This window comes from Solenopsis invicta, chromosome 10 (assembly GCF_016802725.1).
Source record: "Solenopsis invicta isolate M01_SB chromosome 10, UNIL_Sinv_3.0, whole genome shotgun sequence".
In the NCBI taxonomy this organism is placed as follows: Eukaryota; Metazoa; Arthropoda; class Insecta; order Hymenoptera; family Formicidae; genus Solenopsis; species Solenopsis invicta.
Window position 1 is genome coordinate 18,588,484 of NC_052673.1, and position 22,421 is coordinate 18,610,904.

A 22,421-nucleotide genomic window follows, 5' to 3' on the forward strand; every position below is an offset into this window, starting at 1 on the left:
TAACGCGACTTTCGCAACCGAGTCACACGAAAGCTTTCCGAGACCATCATCCTTCAATTTTAAATGTTATCTTTAGTTTTAATGATCTCTTTTAAGGATAAATATGTGCTACGAGTCAAAAGTTTTGAAACGCTTGTGGTTTTCTCACATTTTATGAAAAGTTAAATATACAGAAACCTTTTTACAAATGTTTAACAAATTTGCAAATCAAGCAGACATTATTTAAAAAAAATTTTTTTCTCTCTTTTTCCGTTTTAGTTTCAAAGTTGAAAGATATTTTATAAAAATTGAAACTTTTCGAGTGAGATACGAGAAAATTGCAAGTGTTTCAAAATTTTTGGCCTGCAGTGAATTTCTTAAAGAATATTTAATTTTTTATAAGTTTAAATACAATATGAATGTTAGCACAAAAAACTGATTAAAATATGCTTGATTTCGTATCACGTCACAAAGGATCGCTGATACAAGATTTATCGACGCTATAAAGAAAGTGACATGATACGATCGGAACAAAACAAATTGAAAAATATCTATTGTAGTAAACATCACTTGAGGCATAAATGTGACGTATGCCGTGCTGATATATTGCAGGAAAAAGATAACCAAGATGCTTTCCGGCACGTGTACGATACAGATTATGTAAGAAATGAGTCGTGATTTTTGCAACAAAAACTATAATCGGACGTACGAAATCACCGTAATTATTATTAAGCGTAATATCTCTGTAATCACGGGATTAAATATCAGCCGATACAAGGTCATGAGTAAAAAAAAAAAATTAAAGAGGAAACTAGATAAAAATATTTTCTCATCATTACGTAAGCTACATGCAAGATTTAACAAGATTTAACAGCATTATTTGCATAACTTGTTTCTTAAAAATCGCAGTGATATTTTAAAAAAGAGAAACAACTTTTATATAATAGACTTATTGACTGTAAGAAAGCGTATAACTGTCTACATTAATTTGAATAACTTTTGTACACGGAATGTATTTCTGATATTGAAGACATTTTTGTCTTCTAGTTGTACTCAGAATACAGCATTTCCTATTGGACATGCGATGCAATCGAAGAACCCCCGAAAACAAATGTCTCGACCATTTTGATACTGATCACGTACAAAATTATTATTAGTCGTCAACACGTTAACAGTTATTAGCATAAAACGCTTTCTTCTTACAGTCACTTTTACAGTTATTACTTTTTTACGTTTGTCCGCCGTTTTATGCATTGGAATTTCAAACGACTACTTTGCGCCGCGATGCAGAGCGACGCGCGTGCAGTACAATGCAAAATACGGTGCATGCTGCGCTGTACATTTTTCCAAATGCAAATTTCTACGCGAGCCGCTATTGAATGAACTATTCCCGCGAAGGCGCGGTGTCGAAATGTCACGTCCCGAAATAACTCTCGTATGGAGAATCAAATTGAATATTTTAGGATAACATTCACGACGAGTTAGGCTACTACGTTCTTACTACAAGTCGTAAAATAGTCCGAAATACGAGCCGAGGGGAGGCCCGAGAAAGTTTTTCACGAAGACGAAGATCTGCCGGTCGTCCGTGCGGTAGTTATTCCCAGCACACACGTCGAGTGTTTTTAGCGACCCTCACGTGCATCCTAGGCCAGCCACGCGACGACGAAACGTGCATGCCTGAAGTGCACGAGCGACGCCTTCTGCTTCCGATGTTCCACCAAGCACTGACAATGTACGAGGAACTCGATGTGTTAGCATTATTGTAGATTAATAAGAGGGAGGTCCGACAGCCCCTCGCGAGTTATTTACTCGCCCAAGATTGACGGCAACGCGTATACAACGGGCTACCCGCCGCGCGAACTCGACGGATGCGCAAATCGGTATTGCTTGCACGCGCGCGACTTGAGCCCGCAACAATGGCACGAAATGAGTATCAACTGGGATCTCTAGAGAAGCGGAAAAATGGTACAAACGACAAATTTCAAGTGTAAAATACATTACGATGAGATATCGTGAGATACGAACAACTTCTAGCTAATAAGAGTTACAATAAAATATAATACAATTATTACTATTTTTAAACACTATTTTCAAATTATGAAAGAGTTTTTTCAGTAAAAGTTTGATACTGTAGGACTCTTTCATGTAAGTTATTTTCATTTATTTGCTCGTTACTTAAAAGAGTTAAAGATAATGAAGAAATATTGTGAGTAGCGTTCTTAGCCTGGAAAAATTCTCGGAATTTTGGGGAAAGACAATTTCTTCCGTTTTTTTTTTGCTGTATTTTCAAAATTTTTCTTTTGTTAAGATAATATCATCTTTATTATTTTTTGCGCCAATAATTTTAAGACTTCTTTCACAAGAGCTCTAATAAATAAATAATTCATTGATAAAGTCTACTATCATTATCACAGTTATTTTTTAAAATTTTTTGTAAGAAAGGGCCAGGTTTATTCAATTTTATTTTTCTGAAAAACTAAAAACATTGTAGTAATTTATTATCACAATTATTTCTTTTCCGTATTTTTCGAGAAAATTGGAAAAAACGTTTTTTTTCCTTGACTTTATTTTTTTGCAAAATTAAAAACACTATATAGATGCAATCTTTTTATAGAAAAAACTTTTTAATTGAAGCGTCATATTTTTCATGTCGATTCATTGAAAAGAAATAAGAATGAAACACCCACACAGCAGATATCTGCGCTAAAGCAGATATCTGCGCTAAAAGTTAAACTTGATATTAATATTAAAGCGGTACAGCCGCATATACAAGGCCGTATTAGCAGTATTAGCATTCTCTAAGCAAAAGAACACATCTTATAGCCCTTACGGCTGCTTTGAACTGAATTTCTAGTATAAGTAGTCAGTCTCTGCTTCGCGCATGCAGTAGTTCAAGATCGAATGAGTCAGCCATCAGATTTCAGCACGGCGAACCTCACGAGCTCTCGACTGACTTCTAACCTTTAGTTCTATCAGTTCTCTCTACTGTTATATTGCTAACAATATTAAAGAGATAAAGCGAATAGAGCATTGCAATTTGTAATACTAAGTTTTCCAGTTATCAGATTAACTTATCAATTCGGTCTCTTGAGATAAGTATCAGCAAAATGTTCTTGATGTGAAGCACCTTGGCGCGATACTTGGCACTGCGATGAGAAAGGATCTTTCAACCTCGTTATCTAGATGTTAATTGGATATTTATGGTGAAATAATATGAGAAGCTAAATGATAAATTAAAGCTATGAATAATAAACGAGCGTGAAACATAATCATGCGACACAGAATGCTGTTGCATGCGCGCATACAAATGAACTAGATACATTTAATTTAATTTAATCAAAGGATTTGCATACATTGGCCGGAAATACAAGCAGTATTAAGGAACGAAATAATCAATATCAAAAAATGTTTCCGGATTGTTTATTGTAGTTATACTCTGATATATATGTATGTATATCACTTATGTGCTATAAAAATATGCCAAGTTGGCAAGGCTGATTTGCTGATCTTGCGTCTCAAAAAAAAAAAAATCGCAGAAATTATCGATCCTCATAGAAATTCATCGATTTTGCATTTGACTTACAATTAGTCCAAAAAATGCAGAGAAATAAATAAAAGATGCATACGTATGTGCGCCATATGAATGAACGTTTTCTTGAACATACTTGAGAAACATGAAATAGAATTGAAGTTTTAATGCGAAATTTCTGCTGCACTAGGACTGCAAGTTTAAGCTCGGTCGTGAGAACGAGAGACATACTTAAAATTCTTTGTAAACCTAATCCGAACTACGTAACTTTCCAAACTTACCTTTGTACTGCCTATAGCAAAAATGTGTCAAGAGTGAATAGTGAACGATGTATACATATGAATAAATTCATATCAAAAGCTGTCCTCGCTTACATAATTAAGTTTTCAACATTATTAGAAAATGTTTCGCTCTCAATCTCGTTTACTGTTCATTCAATTTTTCGTGTATTTAATAAAAAATTTGTTTTCCAATTATTTTCCATAAATCAGGTCGCGTATCCGTTAATTTTGTTTTTCTTTCAATTTAATTGTATCTTTTCATTTGCTGGTTCAATATGTAAAATTGATCTTTTTATTTGCGCAAGAGAAACAGTGAACCTGTACAGGCCTTTAGAAAGTTACGAGCTTCTAAGTACAAAGTCGATCAACAATTGCGCTATATCATTGCCGGGGAATTTGCATTTATCGGTAATAATTTAAGTGTCTCCGCCACGTCGACAGGGAGTAGGAAGAACTATAACAGAACAGCTATCATTGATTTGCAGCCTAGTGACCCTGTACCTCCAGACGCGGTTCTTATAGACACTGTTGTTTGCGAAACGAGATCTGTTGAACTTTGTACTTGCGAGTGTAATCCCAACCGCGAGATCGACTTTGCGGAACCGTTCTAACTTGGACTGTCCAAATAATGATCGATGAATCGCGCGGATAAACAAGATTGTTACCATACGTATAAAGAATTTTGTTTATCCTCTACGAATCAGTTTTTTGTAATATTTATTGCGCAAAAGCAAGGATACGCGGTGTCTCGTCGCGAGCAAAATTAAAAAAATTAATTGATTCAAATTTATTCCGCGCCCTGTCGTATATAAAGTATTGAGTGAGCATCGTCGGCTTCTAGCGAAAATACGTGGTATTACGTTGCGAGCAGGAGCAAAATTTAAAAAATTAATTAACTCAAATGAAATTTCGTATTCTGCCTCATTGCTGCCACTAATAAAGTATTTGTTCAGGTGAGCATCGTCGTCAGTATTCCTAGTATTTTTCATTTGTCGTTCATCATGCGTAGCCTCCAGATCTTTTCCAAGACGAGGAACGTATGAAGACAAGTTTATGTACGCGACATACTGAATCTCGCAAAGTCACATTTATAAATAAGTCCAAAATATCCAAAAATATGTGGACGACGCGAGCTTTCTCAAAACGCTACGAACTTCATCTCACGGTTGCCCCGACAATTCTCCATCTTATTTATGATGCATGCCGACGTTTACTTTGGCACGGATCGCATTGTTGCGGTTTGAAGAAGGTTAAGGATTATTATCGACTTTATTTCGAGGGCGAGATTGAAGTAGTTCAATCTCCCGCCCTCGAAATAAAGTCAACGACAAGACGGCGGGCGCGCATAATGTCAACGAAGCTTTTTTTTTTTTTCAAGATACTTTTAGGCGTGAAATGACGTCCTTCCCCATAATTTACGGCCATCAGCGTGCCAAATGGACCGCATTAATACAGAGAGAACAAATAATACGATGGCCTAGAATTCACCAACGAATCGGATTATACAGCTTCCATCGAATGGGGCAAAGAAATCCCACTAAATTTTAAACTCGCCGCGAAATTGCAAGTTTATCCCATTTTTCATTAAACTTACTCTGTACCGGATATCGTAGCGACTCTACCTTGAGATACTTCGTTACTTATGAGATGGAAATGAGAGATAAATATGCGGAATTAGAAACAGGCACAAAAAGAAATATATCCCGTGACATATACTTAATCAAGTATTTTCGGCTTTATTTTTGGCGAGCTGCAACTGTCGCGTGGCATTATAATGGTTACTGCATGAAGATTATTTTTCGTTGAATTTATTGCATTATGCAGATATTTCCATTGTTATGATTAAATTTTATAAAAAATATTTTATAGAAAATATAAATTATAAAAAGGATAAAAGAATTCAATTTTATTTAAATTTAAAAAAGTGAAATAAAAAATGTGCCTTTTATAATTATATCGTGAACGCGAATACTCTTCCACTCACAATCAGAGAAAAGTTTTTTTGAATTAAAAAATATTTGTTTGAATTAAACTTTATATATTGCTATATGGTTTCTAAAAGTTTCTTTGATTTGAAGAAATTTTTTGATCGTTCTTTTTATTAGAATTAAAGAAATAATTTAGTAACACAAATCTTTTTTTTAAATGAAAGAAGTTTTATGAAAGAATATTTTGAAAACTACAGTTAAACTATTTCTTACATTTCTGTCAGTACTTTTTTCGAATTAAAAAATTACTTGTCTCAATCAAACAAATAATTCGAAGAAATAATTTATTTGCTTTGAAAAAGGCTAATAACGGCATTTCTTGAAATCAAATAAATTTTTATTTTCCTCAAAGATATTTTCCATTTCAACTTAAAAAGAGTCAAGTTAAAGAAACGATTTCATCCATTTAAACTTTTCTCTGGGTATCGCAAAGGGTGTGCACATATAATACTTGAATTAATTTTACTTCTCGCCGTTAATAAAGTCTCGAAAACCAAATCAGCGGAGATACATAATGTTTAAAAATACACAGTGGTAGCGGCTCTGCACAATGGCTCCATCAATGGTCAACAAAACCTCGATTTTATTGGCTCTTAATGTGCGCGATAGCCAACCCTCTCCTTCCAATCGTCATTCGCTTGGAGCTTAAATTCAAACCGATGGGTTTTCATCCTATACCGTTGCGTTCCGATTTGGCTGCCTGCCAATTATTCCGTTGTATAATGTCCAATGTACAATGTGACGTATCACTGAAACACGCATCACCCGCTTTCTGCACCCGCAAAGAGCGCATCGCCGCGCGCCTAATGAAGAGAAACGGACCGATCGACATTGTCGACCGATGTGCGACTCTATTTCCGAATGATCCTGGGATGATTCGCGGTAGTCCCAATAGAGAATATTCACGCGAACGGAAGGGAAGAGGGAGGATCTGCATCTGATTTTCGAAGCTAGCCTTTAGGGATTTCAATGAAATTCGATACACGTTAATTTCGTGGTTTGCGCACGTGAGGAGAAGGGAGGAGGTAATAAATGTTACAACGTATGAATAATGGACGAAATGTTGGGAATGATATCAATTTGTCGGGGAATATTCCTTAACTACCTACGTGTAACCGCAGACCGCGTAAACTTAAATAGCGATTGTTCGTGAAATGTGTAACGAGAGTAGATCGATACAGAATTATCATTATATGTTGAGTAGAATTATAAATTCTCTCGGAAATCTATCTCGCGTACACACCACACGAAAACAATGAAAAACGCTTTACAAATTTAATTAACATGTTAAAGGCTCCAATTAAAGGCTCTTCACGTGCCTGAAATGCCTTGACGTTCCTCGCGCACGAGGCAAGGAACGTCAAGCTAAGACGCCTCGAGAGAGTTTTTGACAGGGCAGACCGCGTGCATACAGGCGGTTTTCTGGAATCGATCCAAGCCGCGGGTGCCGTCGCTGCGACTGAACGTCAAAGCGATCCATGGACGCGATACGGAGTCACGGTTCGACCCCCGCGACCAGCGGTGCTCAATCTCATTCACGTATTACGAGAATCGCGATGACGAAAAGTGCGAGCGACACGTGGTGCAGATGCACAACGAAATTAAAAGTCGATTGGATCGCGGAAAAAAAAGTTGGTATCAAATCATCGATTTATTGTTTCGTGTATAAGCAAGAATTTAAAATCTTGGAAAAATTTAATATTAATTTTTTTCTGTGATGTATGTCAAAATGAGTGTTGAAATCAATAATGGGAAAAGCGCTTAATTCAACAAATACTGTACCAGATCTGGGCATATATACTATGGAACTGTTTGAAATGGATTTCGATCGGAATTATTCTGTTTTCTCTTGCGAACACAATAAAGACTTAAGCCTACTTTACACGATCTATAATTTACGACTGAGTTCTATTTGCAATTTTACAGAAAATATGTGAACAAACAGAATGCAAGGATTATGCGCAGTGTATAAATAGCCGTGAATTGTATTATAAATGACGTAAATCACAATTTAACCTACTGTCATCTCTGAGCTTCTACGTGACAATGTCTCGATCTCGGGAACAAGTTACTTGTTTTATTAATTGAACGTAAGAAATATCCTTTCCTGTGCGTAGTAAAATCTATCAATTACAAAAATAAACATGCTCGTGCCGATGCATTTGAAAAGATTCTTTCTGAACTGAAATGTTACTTAAGTAAATCTTTAAATTGTTTATTTAATAAAATTTTTGATATGCTATTTGCTATAGGATTTTCGACTAAAAGTTTGTTATGTTAGGCATGTTAAGTTTGCACTCTTCTGATGTACCATAACTTCAAATATTTCATTTACGAAGTTTATTTCTATGAATGGATGTTGCTATAATTATTAAAACGGATATTATTATTAAAAAATTATACATTTTTGTTATATTGACATGTTTTTCTTAATATAAACCATGTTATATTTTACAAAAACTCAACTATGCCAAAGAAAAAAATAATCAAATATTCTATAACATAACTTGAAATTGTAAAATTGTAAATAGAATTCCATCTTGAATTCTGTCGCAAATTAAAGATCGTGTAAAATGCGCTTTAGAGAATAATTGAATCATTCCGAGCAGTTCTATAATACATGCCAAAACAAAATTATACAATACTTACATTTACACGTTCACAAAAAGAGCAGACAAACAGAGATAAAATAATGCAAGTCATAGCAACAAAGTTCGCACGAAAGTATCGGAATATTCCTGAATGTTCCGATAAAGATGATATGATCGGCGTATATTCTTTTATATTTTCTTCCGCGTGTTTTGCGAAATCTTCAAGATTTCTGTATCTTTCGTCATGTTTTGCTTTGAATTTCCAAACGATGCGGCAATCATCGTGACATCATCGGAAAAGAAGGAATACGCATTTGTCATGTTTCCACTCCCTCTTTTCCTTGGTTCTTTTCTCTAATTTCAAATATAAAAAATAAAATGTAATATGTCCAAAGTATCTCCTTAAAGTCACTAATAGAGACTATAAATTTAATGTTATAGCACAAATGTCATATTATACTATCGATTATATAATATATTACGTCTGTGAATTCATTAATATTTCATTAATACGAGCTAAGCATTTGCCATGCCGAAAACCTTGTCATTTTCTAGGCACGAAAAAAAATTACTTCGTTCAATTTATTACTATACAAACTTAAAGAAGAAAGAGCATGTTTGTACAGGTAATTTTGCGGCTAGAGACTATAATAATAATTGCGTGTTTATTGTGACATCATGTCAAACCGTATTTGGAACATTATCCTACTTTTCGCATATTATCTTGAAACGACACATTCTCTTTAGTTTGAATTTCTAAGAATTATCGATAATTTTCGAATTACAAGCAATTAAAAAAAAATTTTTTTTTCTCCTAGATTAAAGTTGAGGGAGTGAAACGGAAACTATAGTGAGGTAATTTTAGTTAGATATTAAACCTGAAATGCTACTCAAATATTTTTCTTACATTAATACTACTTTAGGTGAAAATTTGCCTATGTAATTAAGAATTTCTTTTACGCTTTTTTCTTACTTTATAGATTACACAAGATGTTGAAAACTTGAATTAGCACCTGGATGAAAATTCATCCACAGTAGGATTTCAGTTAACAAAATTCTAACGCGAAACTTTATTGTAGAAAAATACATGGTATTAAAGATTCGAGAGGTGTAATAAATGATGATCTCTCTTTTGAAATTTTCTCCGTAGTAAACTCCGAATTGGGAAATACGTAATTAACGAGAAATGCGCAAGAAGACGATTTGTATAGAATTAACAAACGGTCTGTTGAAATCCTTCAGAATTGCAATCGCACGGCGCGAAATCACATACGTTGCGACAATCGTCAGAATCTCTTCGCGTCGTCCCCGTTTCGGTAAGCAGCATCCTCGCGAGTATCTGTCGCCGGAAGAAAAACGAAGTGCATGGGATGAAATGATAAACAGCTCTTGGATCTCGCTTCGTTCGATGCCGATACTCGTGAATGACAGCGCGCAGGCGAATAAGAGAGAGAGAGAGAGAAACTCCGCACAGGGGTAGCGAGAAAAGTCGCGCTCGCGCGGACATCCGCGGCGCGGAGCGGAGCAGAACGGAGCGGAGCAAAGCGGAGCGACGCTCTTACCTGAAAGTCGCAGTAAATAATTTCGTTGTCGTCGAACAGTCGAATAGTGGCGCGATGCACCACCGTTACGTCGCTCTTGCTGCCGAATTTCAACATTTCTGCCCTCAAGTCGCCACCCAAATTATCCCCCCGGTCGTCATCGTCTCTTCCCCCACAGCACCACACACTGCCCGTTTATTAATCGCGGCACGCGCCACCGTCGTCGTCGTCGTCGACGCCGGTCGTCGTTGTCGTCGTCGTCGTCGTCGTCGTCGTCGTCGTCGCCGCCGCTGACGCGCGACCGTACTCCGTATTAATCGGCGGCTGGCACGGCACGGCGCGACGGCACGGTTGCACAGCGGTGAACGACGACACATCACCGTAGCGGAAGAACGCGAAGCTGTCTGTCACCAGTTCGTCCCCACTGGTGCGCCGCCGCCGCGGCCAACGCGACGTTGCCACGTCTCCGCGCCGAGCGGCCGGTCGCGCGCGCTGTTGCCGCCGTTGCCGCTGTTGCCGCAACATGGCGGCAGTGTCATGGCGCCGGCAGGCGCGCCAAATTTGAATTTGTCGCCGCGTACGTTCGACGCTTTTGTGTATTCTGCTGACAATTTGTCTCACAATTTATCATGCAGAAAAAATTTCAAGTTTTTCATATAATTATTGCTATATTTGAAAATATTTAACAGGATTAAGCATTTACGCGTCAAATATAAATAATTTACATTACATCCCTAACGGTACAAGATATGGAACGAATATTGTGATATTCTACAAATATACGCACGATATCATGATATTGTGCGAATGTTCGTACGATATCTAGAATATTTTAGAATATTCATACCTTATGCTGTTAGGTAAAATGTACTTTTGTTTTAACAAATAATTAATAGATAATGCAAGATTCAAATTTCATTAAAAATAGTAAAAATTATATCGCATCTTTTAATTTTTAATATTATGCATTTTTATTTTCTTAATATTAAATTCAGATATATTAACAATTTTATAACTATATTATTTATTTCTGTATTGTATTATCCAATTTACAATAATTTACATCACTTGTACGTATTGTGAAAAAATTCGTGTAAACAAAACGTAAATAATACGTAAATAATTCATGTAGGCGTTATTTTGAAATTTACTCTGATATTTAATGTGACGTTTAAATAAATAGAGGAATATTTGTTCTGGAAACACATCCAGGATATTTTCGGTTTTCCTTTAGCAAGCAGAGGGCGTTATTTGTCAATTAATTATATTTCGGAAATTATCGACAAACTTGATGCTCGTTCGTATATTTAGAGTACTCCATTATCAACTAACCATCTGGAAAATGGTACTCGATGCAGTTATTTGGAAATTTGGCCGGCGGTACAGGGTCGCAGGTACCATTCGTCGATCCGTCGGCGTTGTCGGTTCGAATCGATTGACTCGACCGCCACGAAGCGTCGTCGCACGCAGAACGTCCCGCGCGCGGAACCACCAAAGAGGAACCTTCTCTGGCAGAACGATGGCGCTTGCGGCGCGCGCGCGGGAGGGGGTGAGTTCGAGGGCGTCGGACAAAGGTTGGCCGCGTCGAGCGGCCGGCCGGCAGCGCATTCGCGATTCAAACATGGCAGCGGCTACCAGCGTTGTCGTGCTCGACAGGGGCAACAACACCACCTGCACCATCAATTTACACGGTGTGTGTTTGCGCGCGCGCGCGCGTGTGTGCGTATTTGTGTGGATGCGTGCGTGCGTGCGTGCGTGGATGTGTATGAGTGCGCTGTGTGCGTGCGTGTCCGCGCGCGAATTCGCGAGGAGACACGAGCGACGAGAACCGCGACGAGATGACTGAAAGCTCCAGCGGCTTCCAACGACAAAGCTTTTCGCGCGTCGCGGATTTACGCGTCGGTCGCGCCGTCGCTGCCTACCGCTGCGTCCTGACGCGCGATCGACGAAGCTCTCTGTGTGTACGCACGCTCGTTACGTGCGTACATACGTGCGTGCGTGCGTGGCTCGCGTGAGTGCGCATCTCCGCGCGCTGTCTCGCGGTCTGTTTCTTGACGCGGCGCGACGGCCGACGCTGGCAAAGTGTTACGTCGTCCGGGTGCTTTCTCACGTGCTTCCTCACCGCCGGCGTGCATTCTCCGCTTTTCGCGCCCCCGCGATCCTTCCGATCGATATTCTGATCATAATTTTCCATTTTGCAGGAGCCACCGTGGTGTCTTGGCGAGTGAATAACCAGGAACAGCTGTTCGTTAGGTAAGAACGTTCATTCCGTATGATAAGATTCTATAACCTTGTGACGACACTTTGACAAGCGAATCGGGATCCCCGCGAACGTCCTTCGTGATTTCCTCTCTAGGAGTAACGCGATTTCGACTAGCGCGCACTGTGTTTATTTTAACTCTCCTCCTTTCAACGCTCGACGATGAGACGGGATCTAGTCATGTTTTTTAGAATTATGAAATTTTGATAATGTGATAATGCTTAAAATTCATCATGGTTAACATCCAGCGGTGGAAAGACATATAAAAGAAAATACTAAATGTAATGAACGTTAAATTTAATGTAAATACTTTAAACCTGATTATAAAAAGTATTCAAGATTTGCTTTTGTTTTGTTTCGTTTCGAAATTTGAACTTTAAATATATCAAAACTAATTTTTCAGGTAACATATTAAATGTTTAAGTCCAATATCTGAAAGTTTTTAATATGTTTGCGTGAACATTATTGATTAGAAAAATTTCCGTAAAAGTTCCAAACTTTTGAATCGTCCTGTATAGGTCGCGGTGCACAATCGTTCAAGTAAACGTTGACGCAACTTGTAAGGTTGCGCGCGAGGTTACGCATCTTAGATGAGATAGAATGCATTTAACTTGATCGCACATTACGATGCAAAATTATAGTATTGAAAGAGCATTTACATGAGCAATCTACCGCGAACAAAACAAGCAGATAAGACTGTTGATAGAAAAAAATTGCGAAGCGGCATAAAATTGACAATAATTCTATAATTTGTTGTAATTTTCATAATTTTACATACTGTTTCTATAAATATTTTGTTATTGAAACGGTAAAGGTTACTCGATATTTCAATGTGACCGAGATAAACATTTGAATTTAAAGTCTAAATATGTGGAATTAAAATTTCAGTGTGAAAATAAAGGTCGAAGGATATTCCAACATTATTGCAACTCGTTTAACCGACGGGTACGAAGCAGTTTTTATGACAATTGACAAAGAATTCATCCGAGTTATGAATTCAGAAACGTATGAAAGGTACAATTAAAAATCTCTAACGTCCGTGGTTCACATCATCGCGATCTATTGTTCGAGACTGCACTGTGCGCGCTACGTTAGCTACAGAATATTCTACGAGACTGACATCTTCTAGATGAGAACAAAGTCTGTTCGCGTGTTCCACACGCGCACAGATTGCCCAACAAATTGCTTTCAGTCGGACGGAAAAAGGAGTCTCGCTGTCGAGTACGAGAATGAAACGATTAAAGTACCATCATGCCCAACCGCGAGAACGATACGCGTGCGATTTCACTGATTTCAGCTTGGACTGTTGCAACAGATAACAATCGAGTTGCGAGCGGAAACAAGCGAGCAAATAACAAATTATAACTTCCACGAATGCAGATCAATGTCAAAATCTGTTTCGTTCGCGAGATGACTCACAAAAACGGACTTCACCGTTGTACGTGACCGATTCAAGGCTCTCGCCGCGAAATGTACCGAAACGATACGCAATTCCAATCGGACGGCGATTGATCCGGGAGACGGCGAATCGAGTCTGCTCGATCGCGATATTGTTCACGAGTTACCTTTGAATTTTTCAATCCATTTTAATAGCATATTTACGCTTCTGTTAAATATGCATAATTCATTTATATTGAAATATTAATAGCTATGCGTTGTTTTGTGATTTGTCATCGCGAATGATGATCGTTTTTGATGACTGTATTACAAACTCAACGACAATAGGACGACGACAACGCATCGAATGCCACCGTAAGGCACAAGCGGTACGCTTTTCCTCTCAGCGTTTCAATGTACGTGAACGTAATCTCCCTTTGATAGGTAGTAATCTTCCTTCCCGGATTACATTGTCCACTTTGTGCATCGAACTTCTGGAAATCCACTTAGCATTATACCGAGGGAAATATCGCGCAAACCTGTTTCCCAATTTTTCCCAATTTTTATAATCTTCTTAGGGAGGGGAGGATATGATCTCTTTTCTCTCTCGATTCTTTCGCGACAATGCGACGCGTAGTACGAGAAAGAAGAGACAATGAGAGAGGAGGCGAGCGAGCGCGCGCGCGCACTCGCGCACACCTGCCGAGAAAGAACCGCGTAAAAGCGCGGTGCCCGTGACGATCGCTTTAAAAGCGGCAGCCCGAGAGCAGACGATGAAAAAACTGACGGAGAGCGAAGGCAAGGGCGCTCTCTGGACCAGTACATACCTTATACACGGGGTTCAGGGCCCCTCGTCGCTTGCCAGTCATCGGTCCTTCCGACTGTAAAGCCGCTGTCGAGACTGGGTTTTGCAATAGACCCACGGCTATCGGAACGATGACAGCGTGAAACCGATGAAAAATCAACATTTAAGTGCAGTCTGTCAATTGCCCTACCTATCGCACGAGACCGCCTCCGCGTTTTCGACTTCGTAAAAGATACTTGTGTGAAAGAAAGTGCGCTGTGAAGCGTTTGACGAACTTGGTTATATACATTTTCTTTAAAGAAAACTATTACTTCTCGTACTTCTCGTACACCGAAAGAAATGGAAATAACGATTTTCTTCAAAATACAAGTATGAAAATAATGATGTTGAATTATTAAAATAATTGAACTGAAAAAAGAATTTGGTGATAGTTTATTTTAGTAATTTTCATATCTGTATTTTTAACAAAATTGTTTTTTCAATGTACGTACTATTTATAACAGGGTATTTATTACCGGAAAAAATCTAGAGTTTTCAGAAAAATTCTCTTTTACCCTTGAAAGTTATAGATATTTATGAGATTTGTACTGATATTCGTAGACATTTTTCAAATTTCAATTTTAAACTTAAATTTGATCTTTTTCTGATAAAATTGTTTTTTTATCAATTTTTTTTTATAAATATTGATACAATCAATTAGCAATAAATATAGCATATACATGCATATATGTCATAATTTATAACTTGATGTTAATTTATAGTTTTTTAATGCATTGTTTACTAACGTATATCATTTTATGAATAAATTTTATATATAATTTATAATTATAACCATACTCTTTATCGTTCTAAAATGGCGTTGTGTGTTTATTCACCTTTTGAAATCTTCCGGTGAGCTAGAAAAAAAATTCGAAAATTCTCAGGGAATTCTTTTACTTAAAAATTCGAGTAAACATCTTGTTATATAACGTTTTACGGATATAATCGCGAGTCATCGTCATTCGACTGCTGCCAGAACGTGGCCATCCCGGGAACACCGTCAAGGAATTTTAACGGTTACAAGTAACACACGTACACAATTATACGCGTACACGGCGCAAGACGCTCGGCAAACACGCTCGTAATTTACTCCAATTTCCCTCGAAATGGCTATAAAAGTTACGTCGGTATGTCCGGTCGTGGCATGATACTGATCGCGATACGCTGCGTCGTGCGCGATGTACGAGGTATATATTTTAATGACATGTACCGCGCGTCAGCCCAGGAGAAACGATGGTTTTAACTTCAATTAATAATGTCGAACAAATTAACGTTTAACGCATCCGCTTACGAAATTAATAAATAATAAAATCTCCGGTGAATTTCATGTTAACTTTAACGAGATTTTAACTTGAGACGTTTGATTATTTATTACTATCAAATTTTACAAAGAGAGAAGCAAAATGGCTATTGAATCAAGAGAAATCATAATTAAAATATGCATCGAGCGTATGTAAATATAAAATATAAAATGTACTTTGTACAAATTATTAAACGCTTTAATCATCGGATCGTGAAACGGAATTGAATGAGCCGTTTTGAGGCTGACCGGTTGTACCCGCGCACCATCATCGGTAACATGAGAGGACCACGTGCAGCATGTCGATCTCTCAGTTCTTACGATCCGCGGATGTGGACGTGCCTTCGTCGAACATCTGCGTCCACGACGGGACCCAAAAACGGAAATGAAGAATCGGGGACGAAGCGGCGGCGCGTGAACGGCGACGAACTACAGCTGGAATTCCATTAGCGCGTTAAAATAATCAAGCGCATTGCAATTTGCCGAATACAATGATAATGGGAACAGGATACATTACTTTTATGAATTGAGACGTGACAGTAAGAATCATAAAAAAAAATACGAAATGAAAAATCCGAATACACCGGATGTATCAATTTACCAATTTAATGTCTAAATTCTGGAATGCGTAAAATTGTAAATCTTATGGGTAGAAGATTTACAAGATTGTTGCAATGGAATAAACACGGAAGGGTTCGTCCAACGTGATTTGTACTCGAGAATTGTAGGCACATTACGAGCCACGCAACCCCTTTCGACTCCAAGACAGGCGAGGCGACCTAACTGTTCTTGAGTTCGTTCGGGAACAGACAAAGACCCATGACGGTCGGGAATGACCCCCGAGGGGAAGAAGAAAGTAGGAGAGAGAGAGAAAGCGAGACGAGGACGGAGACAAATAGCTAGAGCGAATCAAGGAAAGCGACAGAGACAGGCTACGAGTGAACGAAAGGGGTGCGGGTATACAAATGCACGATTCATCTTGGCGAAGGGATGGGACGATGATTAAGGGTCCCTCGTATATCCTCACCACGCCTAAAGACGGCGTGCCACGGACGCGTATACACATGCGAGAGAGAGAGAGAGAGAGAGAGAGAGAGAGAGAGAGAGAGAGAGAGAGAGAGAGAGAGAGTGGAAGGAGGGAAAGAAAGGAACATGGAAAAGGAAAGCATCGTTAATGGTTGCCGGCAGGACTCAACCATGAAATTTCAACTCGACTTTTGGATTAGAGGTTTCGTTCGAACCATGGAATTGGTGAAGTTCGTCTCTCGATCGCGTGATGTTCCCTATGCACCGTATTACGAGAAGATAATTCGGTCGGAGCTGAGAATCGCCCGTTCTCCAACGAGAGATTATTTAAACGCGCGCATTTTCGCGCGATAATTTGCACGCGCGGCTAAACTTTTATATGTAAAGGTCTCCGATATTCGAATCTGTTGGATCAAATTTATTGAAATTTCGATCTTGAGACCTTGACCGTTGAACCAAGTAATTTTTAATTGAAATTACGCCGGGAAATATTTCCGAGTCATTACGCTCTCTTCTCTCTTAATAAGCGAAAGGGGCCAGGCTCTCTCTACGAAGGGCAAGAAGAATGTCAAACGGTGCAGTGGCGCACGTTGGAAACGTCTCGCACTCGCGTGCATTTGACACCGCATACGTCTTTGTCGTCCGGGATTGGTTCGTGCTGGGCATATGGCTGGAGATACGTCTGTTTCTAGTGGTAATGCAAAGGCACTTAGGGGATTCTTTCTTCGGTCCGTGGAAACATTACGATTCCACACGTTACTCTTTGCATACCCTATAGTTTTATCTTCAAAACAAATGTCTTTCCGCGCGAACTTGCTGCGGGCATTTTATTTTGTAATCTCAAGTTTTACATATAACGCGATTACTAAATCGATAACAGAGTTGCATCGAAGTATCGTTAAGAATGTTTTAGCTATACAATATGGGCTAAAAGTTGTTGAAATTTAAAAATTGTAAGTTTCTCCAAGTTTACTTTTTTTTTCCCGTTTAACAAAAAATTTTGATTGCAAATTGCTCGAATTTTGGCCCTGAAATTAGCCGCAAAGAAGAAAACCATGGAAAATTTAATTTATAATAATATATTTATAAAAATTTTGATTTAATTGATAATTCTACTTTCCCATCAAATTTCCAAATAAGTACTGCAAAATGCGATTTTACATAAGAATCAAGAGTAAACAAAAAATGAAATAACTTAAATAACAATAAGTGAATTATCATACGAAAGCTCAAATTTCATACAGATACTCAAACGTAACACTAGAATATTCTATGAAATTCTTATATTTTTGGTAATAGTTTGAAACATGAGACACGTGTTATACATTCTTAATCCAACGATAAGACCGTTCGCCGTTTGTCATCAATATTGATATATTCTCAATTCTTTGAAAGCTAATATTTTTTAGTCTTTTTACAAAGAATAAAATTAACCGCGCTAATTTACGCGGCGAAACAAACTACATTTGCCGCGCTACGCAAAGATCTCCCGCGGAAACGAAGCCGCGATGAAGAGAGATGCGGAAAAAGCACAATGAACGATAGCTCGTGGAAAGAGCGGAGCGAATAAAGGAAAGAGAGGAGGATTTGAGAGAAAGAGAGCGCTAATGACACCGCACCAGCCGTCGTCTCGGCTTTTTGCAGATATTCGGAGCGTAGATTTGCACGAGGAAATACGACGGTACGAGCGAAGAAGCGAAGCCGCGGCGATAACCAATGATAAACACTCTCGTGCGAGTGCTTCAGCAGCAACGGCCGCGTTTGTGCACTTAATTCGTGTAATAATCATCATTGCGGGAAATTGCTGCGTTACGTTACGTTCGCCGGACTAGGAAAACTAATCGTAAAAACCTGCGTTGGAAGCGCGTTGAAACTTTACGAGCTTGACCATTGGCCACGGTTGAGACGAGACAATCGATACTCCACGCCGCGATTATTTTCACCTATCTCTCGTTTTAGAATGTTTGTAGAATTCAAATTGACCACTTTATTCAAATTGCGGGTTTTTTGCGCGGTGACACGATTATACGAAATTGATACGATTAGGAGAGATGAGTAATCTTTTTAAGAGCACGTTTCATTAATGTTTGATTTGTCTTTTTATATCGTCGTAAATGTAGGGAATGTTATAAATTTTCAGTGATAAATGGTCTGCGGTTTATTCGCAGCATCCGTCAACGCAGAGAGAGAGATGCGCCATTGTCGCAGAGCGTATGGTCGCGAAACTTTGACCATTCGCTTATAGCGAGCGCACGTTTACGAGGAAGATAACGTGGCTGCGCGTGCTTATCTAACGTATAAAAACCTGTCGTTTTGACATAAAACATAGACCGATATGGCGACGCGCTTCCGCTGGAGATCTTCGCGATGACAAACCCGCGTGAGACGAACCTCGCGCGACTACCATCGGCGGCTCCATTATTTATGATTATGTGACGAGAGAATGCGATTTCCGGTCTAATAAAAATGCTTTCGCATAAGCTTGTCGGACAAAAATACAATTGATTAGACGCTGATAGTTGCTGTCTCCAGAGAACCTTGACGTACAAAGATTTATTATGTGAACGGGTTGACATAACGTTGATAAGAGGTAAATTATTTTTGCCGCGGCTGATAATTCGAAAATTGTTATCGCCTGAAATAGCCCTTTGCAAACGCCTTATATTATTATAAATATACATATTTAAATTAAACTTTTGATGAGAAGACAAGAAAGATTAACGAAACACGATTTTTCCGCGATGTCAACGATCATTGATAAAATCGAAGAGAGAGTCGAAACGATGCTGTTCGGCAATCGGAATCGGAAGAGCGAGGTTGGCACCACCGTTATCATTCTGGGGCGAATTCGTGCGAATTAAAAGAAGCGGCGCGACCGATGCAACGACTAAAGTGCAGCGTGCCCCAAGGGACGACACTGCACCCGATCTTGAACCCGCGAGCAACGCAGCGCGACGCTCCGCGGCGGACGGGAAATAATGCGCGCGGTGGCTCCGGAGCGGAATCCAGTTGAATGGGAATGCTGTAGAATGCCGGCAAAAACCGCAGCCAGCGGGATCATTAGTCTACGGCCCAGCCTATAACCCATCGCTGCCTTTATACCGGGTGGAAAGAAGTTGGAGCGAGCAAGCGCGTCCGCCGTTTTTCGTTCCACGGCGCGCGGAGACTCGTTGAAATTTCGCCCTCGAATGCGACGAGGGATGTTGAAAAAAAAAATAAGTAAGAAACTAACCGCTGTTGAGTGGCCTTTGGCGAAACGATTTCGAATTTTGCGTTGCGAAAGACAGGTGCGTGCTTTTAAAGATTGGAACTCTGCCGCCTGGTGGTGTATCTCTGATCTTTAATCGACCATCTTTAATCCGTCGTGCAAACCCGACACATACGATTCAACTGTAAAATACACCGCGAGGGAATTTGATCTTGCGAGGAGCATAAGGGGATTCCCTCCCAGTGAAAGTAATTCGAATACAAATCGCCCCGCTTTGATATCGAGTTCATCCCCTCGACAAACATGCGAAAACGAGTGGAGGATCTACTTCGACCTTTTCTTTTCAATTGTTGCCTCGTATCCAGCACGAGTGGTTCTTCACTTTACAAATAAGATTTTTCTTTCCACGGTTAACCTCTGGGATCTGCTGTAGACTCGGCATTGTGAATTATTTCTTTCATAGATCCTTAACTTAACAAATGCACGATCAATATGAGGCACGCGCTGAATCGTTTTATTCCTATCTTTGATAGGTAATATTTCGTATCGTAGCTTATTTCATAATTTCTATACTTTACTGAATTTTATATTAAGTCACTTTCTTGCGTTTTAATTAGTCTCTCCAGTTCCCGATTCCCATAAATTTTAGGTATGACAAGTTCTTGACATCGCAAGCTCCTTTTGGAGACTTTGCATTGAAAAGATAAAATTGTTTATTTTATTAATTCTTTCCGTTGTTGCGATATCACGCGAGCGAATAAGAAATTGAGTTATTCTATAAATATATACGAAGTATAAGATATTTTTTCCTTTTTATTATACGAGTCCGTAAATTAAAGAGCTATGGCACGCCTTTCTGTCCATTCCTGTTACATTAATCACATATAGTACGTTGTTATTAGATTTAATTAATCGCCATAAATTATAAATCTAGATCGGATTTGTCGCAACGTAATCGCGCGATCTGTGGTGATTGTGCGGGAAATTGCGTTATAAAACTGAAACTTGTACATGTCTAATGAATAGCGAACAACGATTCAAGGTCTCCGACTCGCAAGGTCTTCATCGCTCATACGAGCGGTCTCGTGTAAGTCGGTAGAAAAACCCTTTCCTTTTTCGCGAGCGAACGCGAACGCGGCCGCGACGCGCGTCGATCTTTTTAACGGGCCGCCATGAATGACACAGTTGCGCCTAATGCGAAGAGAGCGAGGCTTTTTATGCTAATTGCGAGTTATCCCGAGCGAATGCGAACGGGGAAGCAGACCAGAGCGCGCGCGGTCCCAGCGAGCTCGACGGCGAAAAAGCTCCGCGCGAGTAAACGCGGGCAAGAACTCGCTCAAGGCGGAACGCGCGCGGCTTAAGCCGTAAAATAATTGCGTGTTTTGCAGGATGCCGAGTGAAGTACTATGCTCAAATCTTCCTCGTGGACGCGGAATTCATTCGACGTTTACGTTTACGTTTACCGCTCGTGAGGATCACACGAGGGCCCTCGCCTCGCCTCGCCTCGCCTCGCATCCAGGCCGCGCCACGTTTATCACCGAATAAACGCGGGACGTCGCGGATCCGGGCTTTTATTTACATAAACTTCATAAAACCTCAAATTCGCTACGACGGTTCGCAACTATTTGATCTTTTATCGGCTCAAGTCGCGTCATGTGTTTTTACATTTATTTGTGTGATATCCGCGTAATACAGAAATTGTTGAAAATTTCGCCACATTCGCCAATTGTTTCGAAAGATCGAAAGCCCCGTCACTGAATTTCCTTTATTTACCGTTAAAAAGTTAAAAACCGTCCAGTTAACGGTCATTGAGCGAAACACAGATGTCCGGTCGGCGGTCGTGTGACGAGATTTAAAATCGCGTCTGCAGCGGCAACGGTGACGGCATCACCAGCGAAGAATTCGCTCAACCACGGCCCACTCGTTCACTTTATGCCGACTTATGCACCAGCGGGCTGTTCGCGCGAGGAACCGCCAAATCAGCTTGTTATCGCTGCTCGGCAATAAACGCGGCAATAACCCTCGACTATTATGCTTAAGTTTGGATAACGTCACTACCGTCGTGTGAAATCAGTAGAAATGACGTTATGTTTCATACATCAATGGCTTGGAAATTATCGTTCTCGGCTCTGATCTTTATATCCCGTTGGGATAAAACTCAGACTCGTTGAAACCTATTCGAGTATCGCGAAATCAAATCTGAATTTTATTCACGTTGAAAGTTCTCAGATCTGATTTTAACTGATTACGTATAGGAATCATTAATATATTGTAGTGTATTGCATTAGAGAATGAAATATTGCTACATCTATCAAATATTTATGTACATACATGTATAGACGAGCAGATCTTGTTTTATATTCCATCAAGATTTTCTCCTACTCGCTATATCTAACAGCCGCCAAAGTATCCATTTATGGCATCCTCCTCGGATTTACGATCACGACACCACAAGATATTACGATGGCAATTCGGCTTTTTGCGAATTTCATTTTCA

General features: G+C 39.4%; 2 protein-coding genes across 5 annotated transcripts in view; one reads left to right on the plus strand and one right to left on the minus strand.

The window, feature by feature from the left end:
• The window catches only part of LOC105197678 (FERM domain-containing protein 5), a 36,304-nt gene extending 25,976 nt beyond the window's left edge, over positions 1-10,328 (minus strand). For 2 of the 3 annotated variants that reach the window (XM_011164161.3, XM_011164160.3), the window contains exon 1: positions 9,931-10,327. In XM_011164161.3, the coding sequence (XP_011162463.2) occupies positions 9,931-10,026 (96 nt within the window). In that variant the 5' untranslated portion in view covers positions 10,027-10,327. Of the gene's footprint in view, positions 1-9,930 lie in introns of all 3 variants that reach the window. The other variant, XM_011164162.3, reaches the window with a different exon arrangement.
• The window catches only part of LOC105207919 (glucose-6-phosphate 1-epimerase), a 74,242-nt gene that overhangs the window by 38,366 nt on the left and 13,455 nt on the right, over positions 1-22,421 (plus strand). The window contains exons 1-2 of one of the 2 annotated variants that reach the window (XM_026131573.2): positions 11,451-11,600; positions 12,111-12,162. In XM_026131573.2, coding sequence (XP_025987358.1) covers positions 11,531-11,600; positions 12,111-12,162 — 122 coding nt within the window. In that variant the 5' untranslated portion in view covers positions 11,451-11,530. Of the gene's footprint in view, positions 1-11,450; positions 11,601-12,110; positions 12,163-22,421 lie in introns of those variants that run through there. The other variant, XM_039454263.1, reaches the window with a different exon arrangement.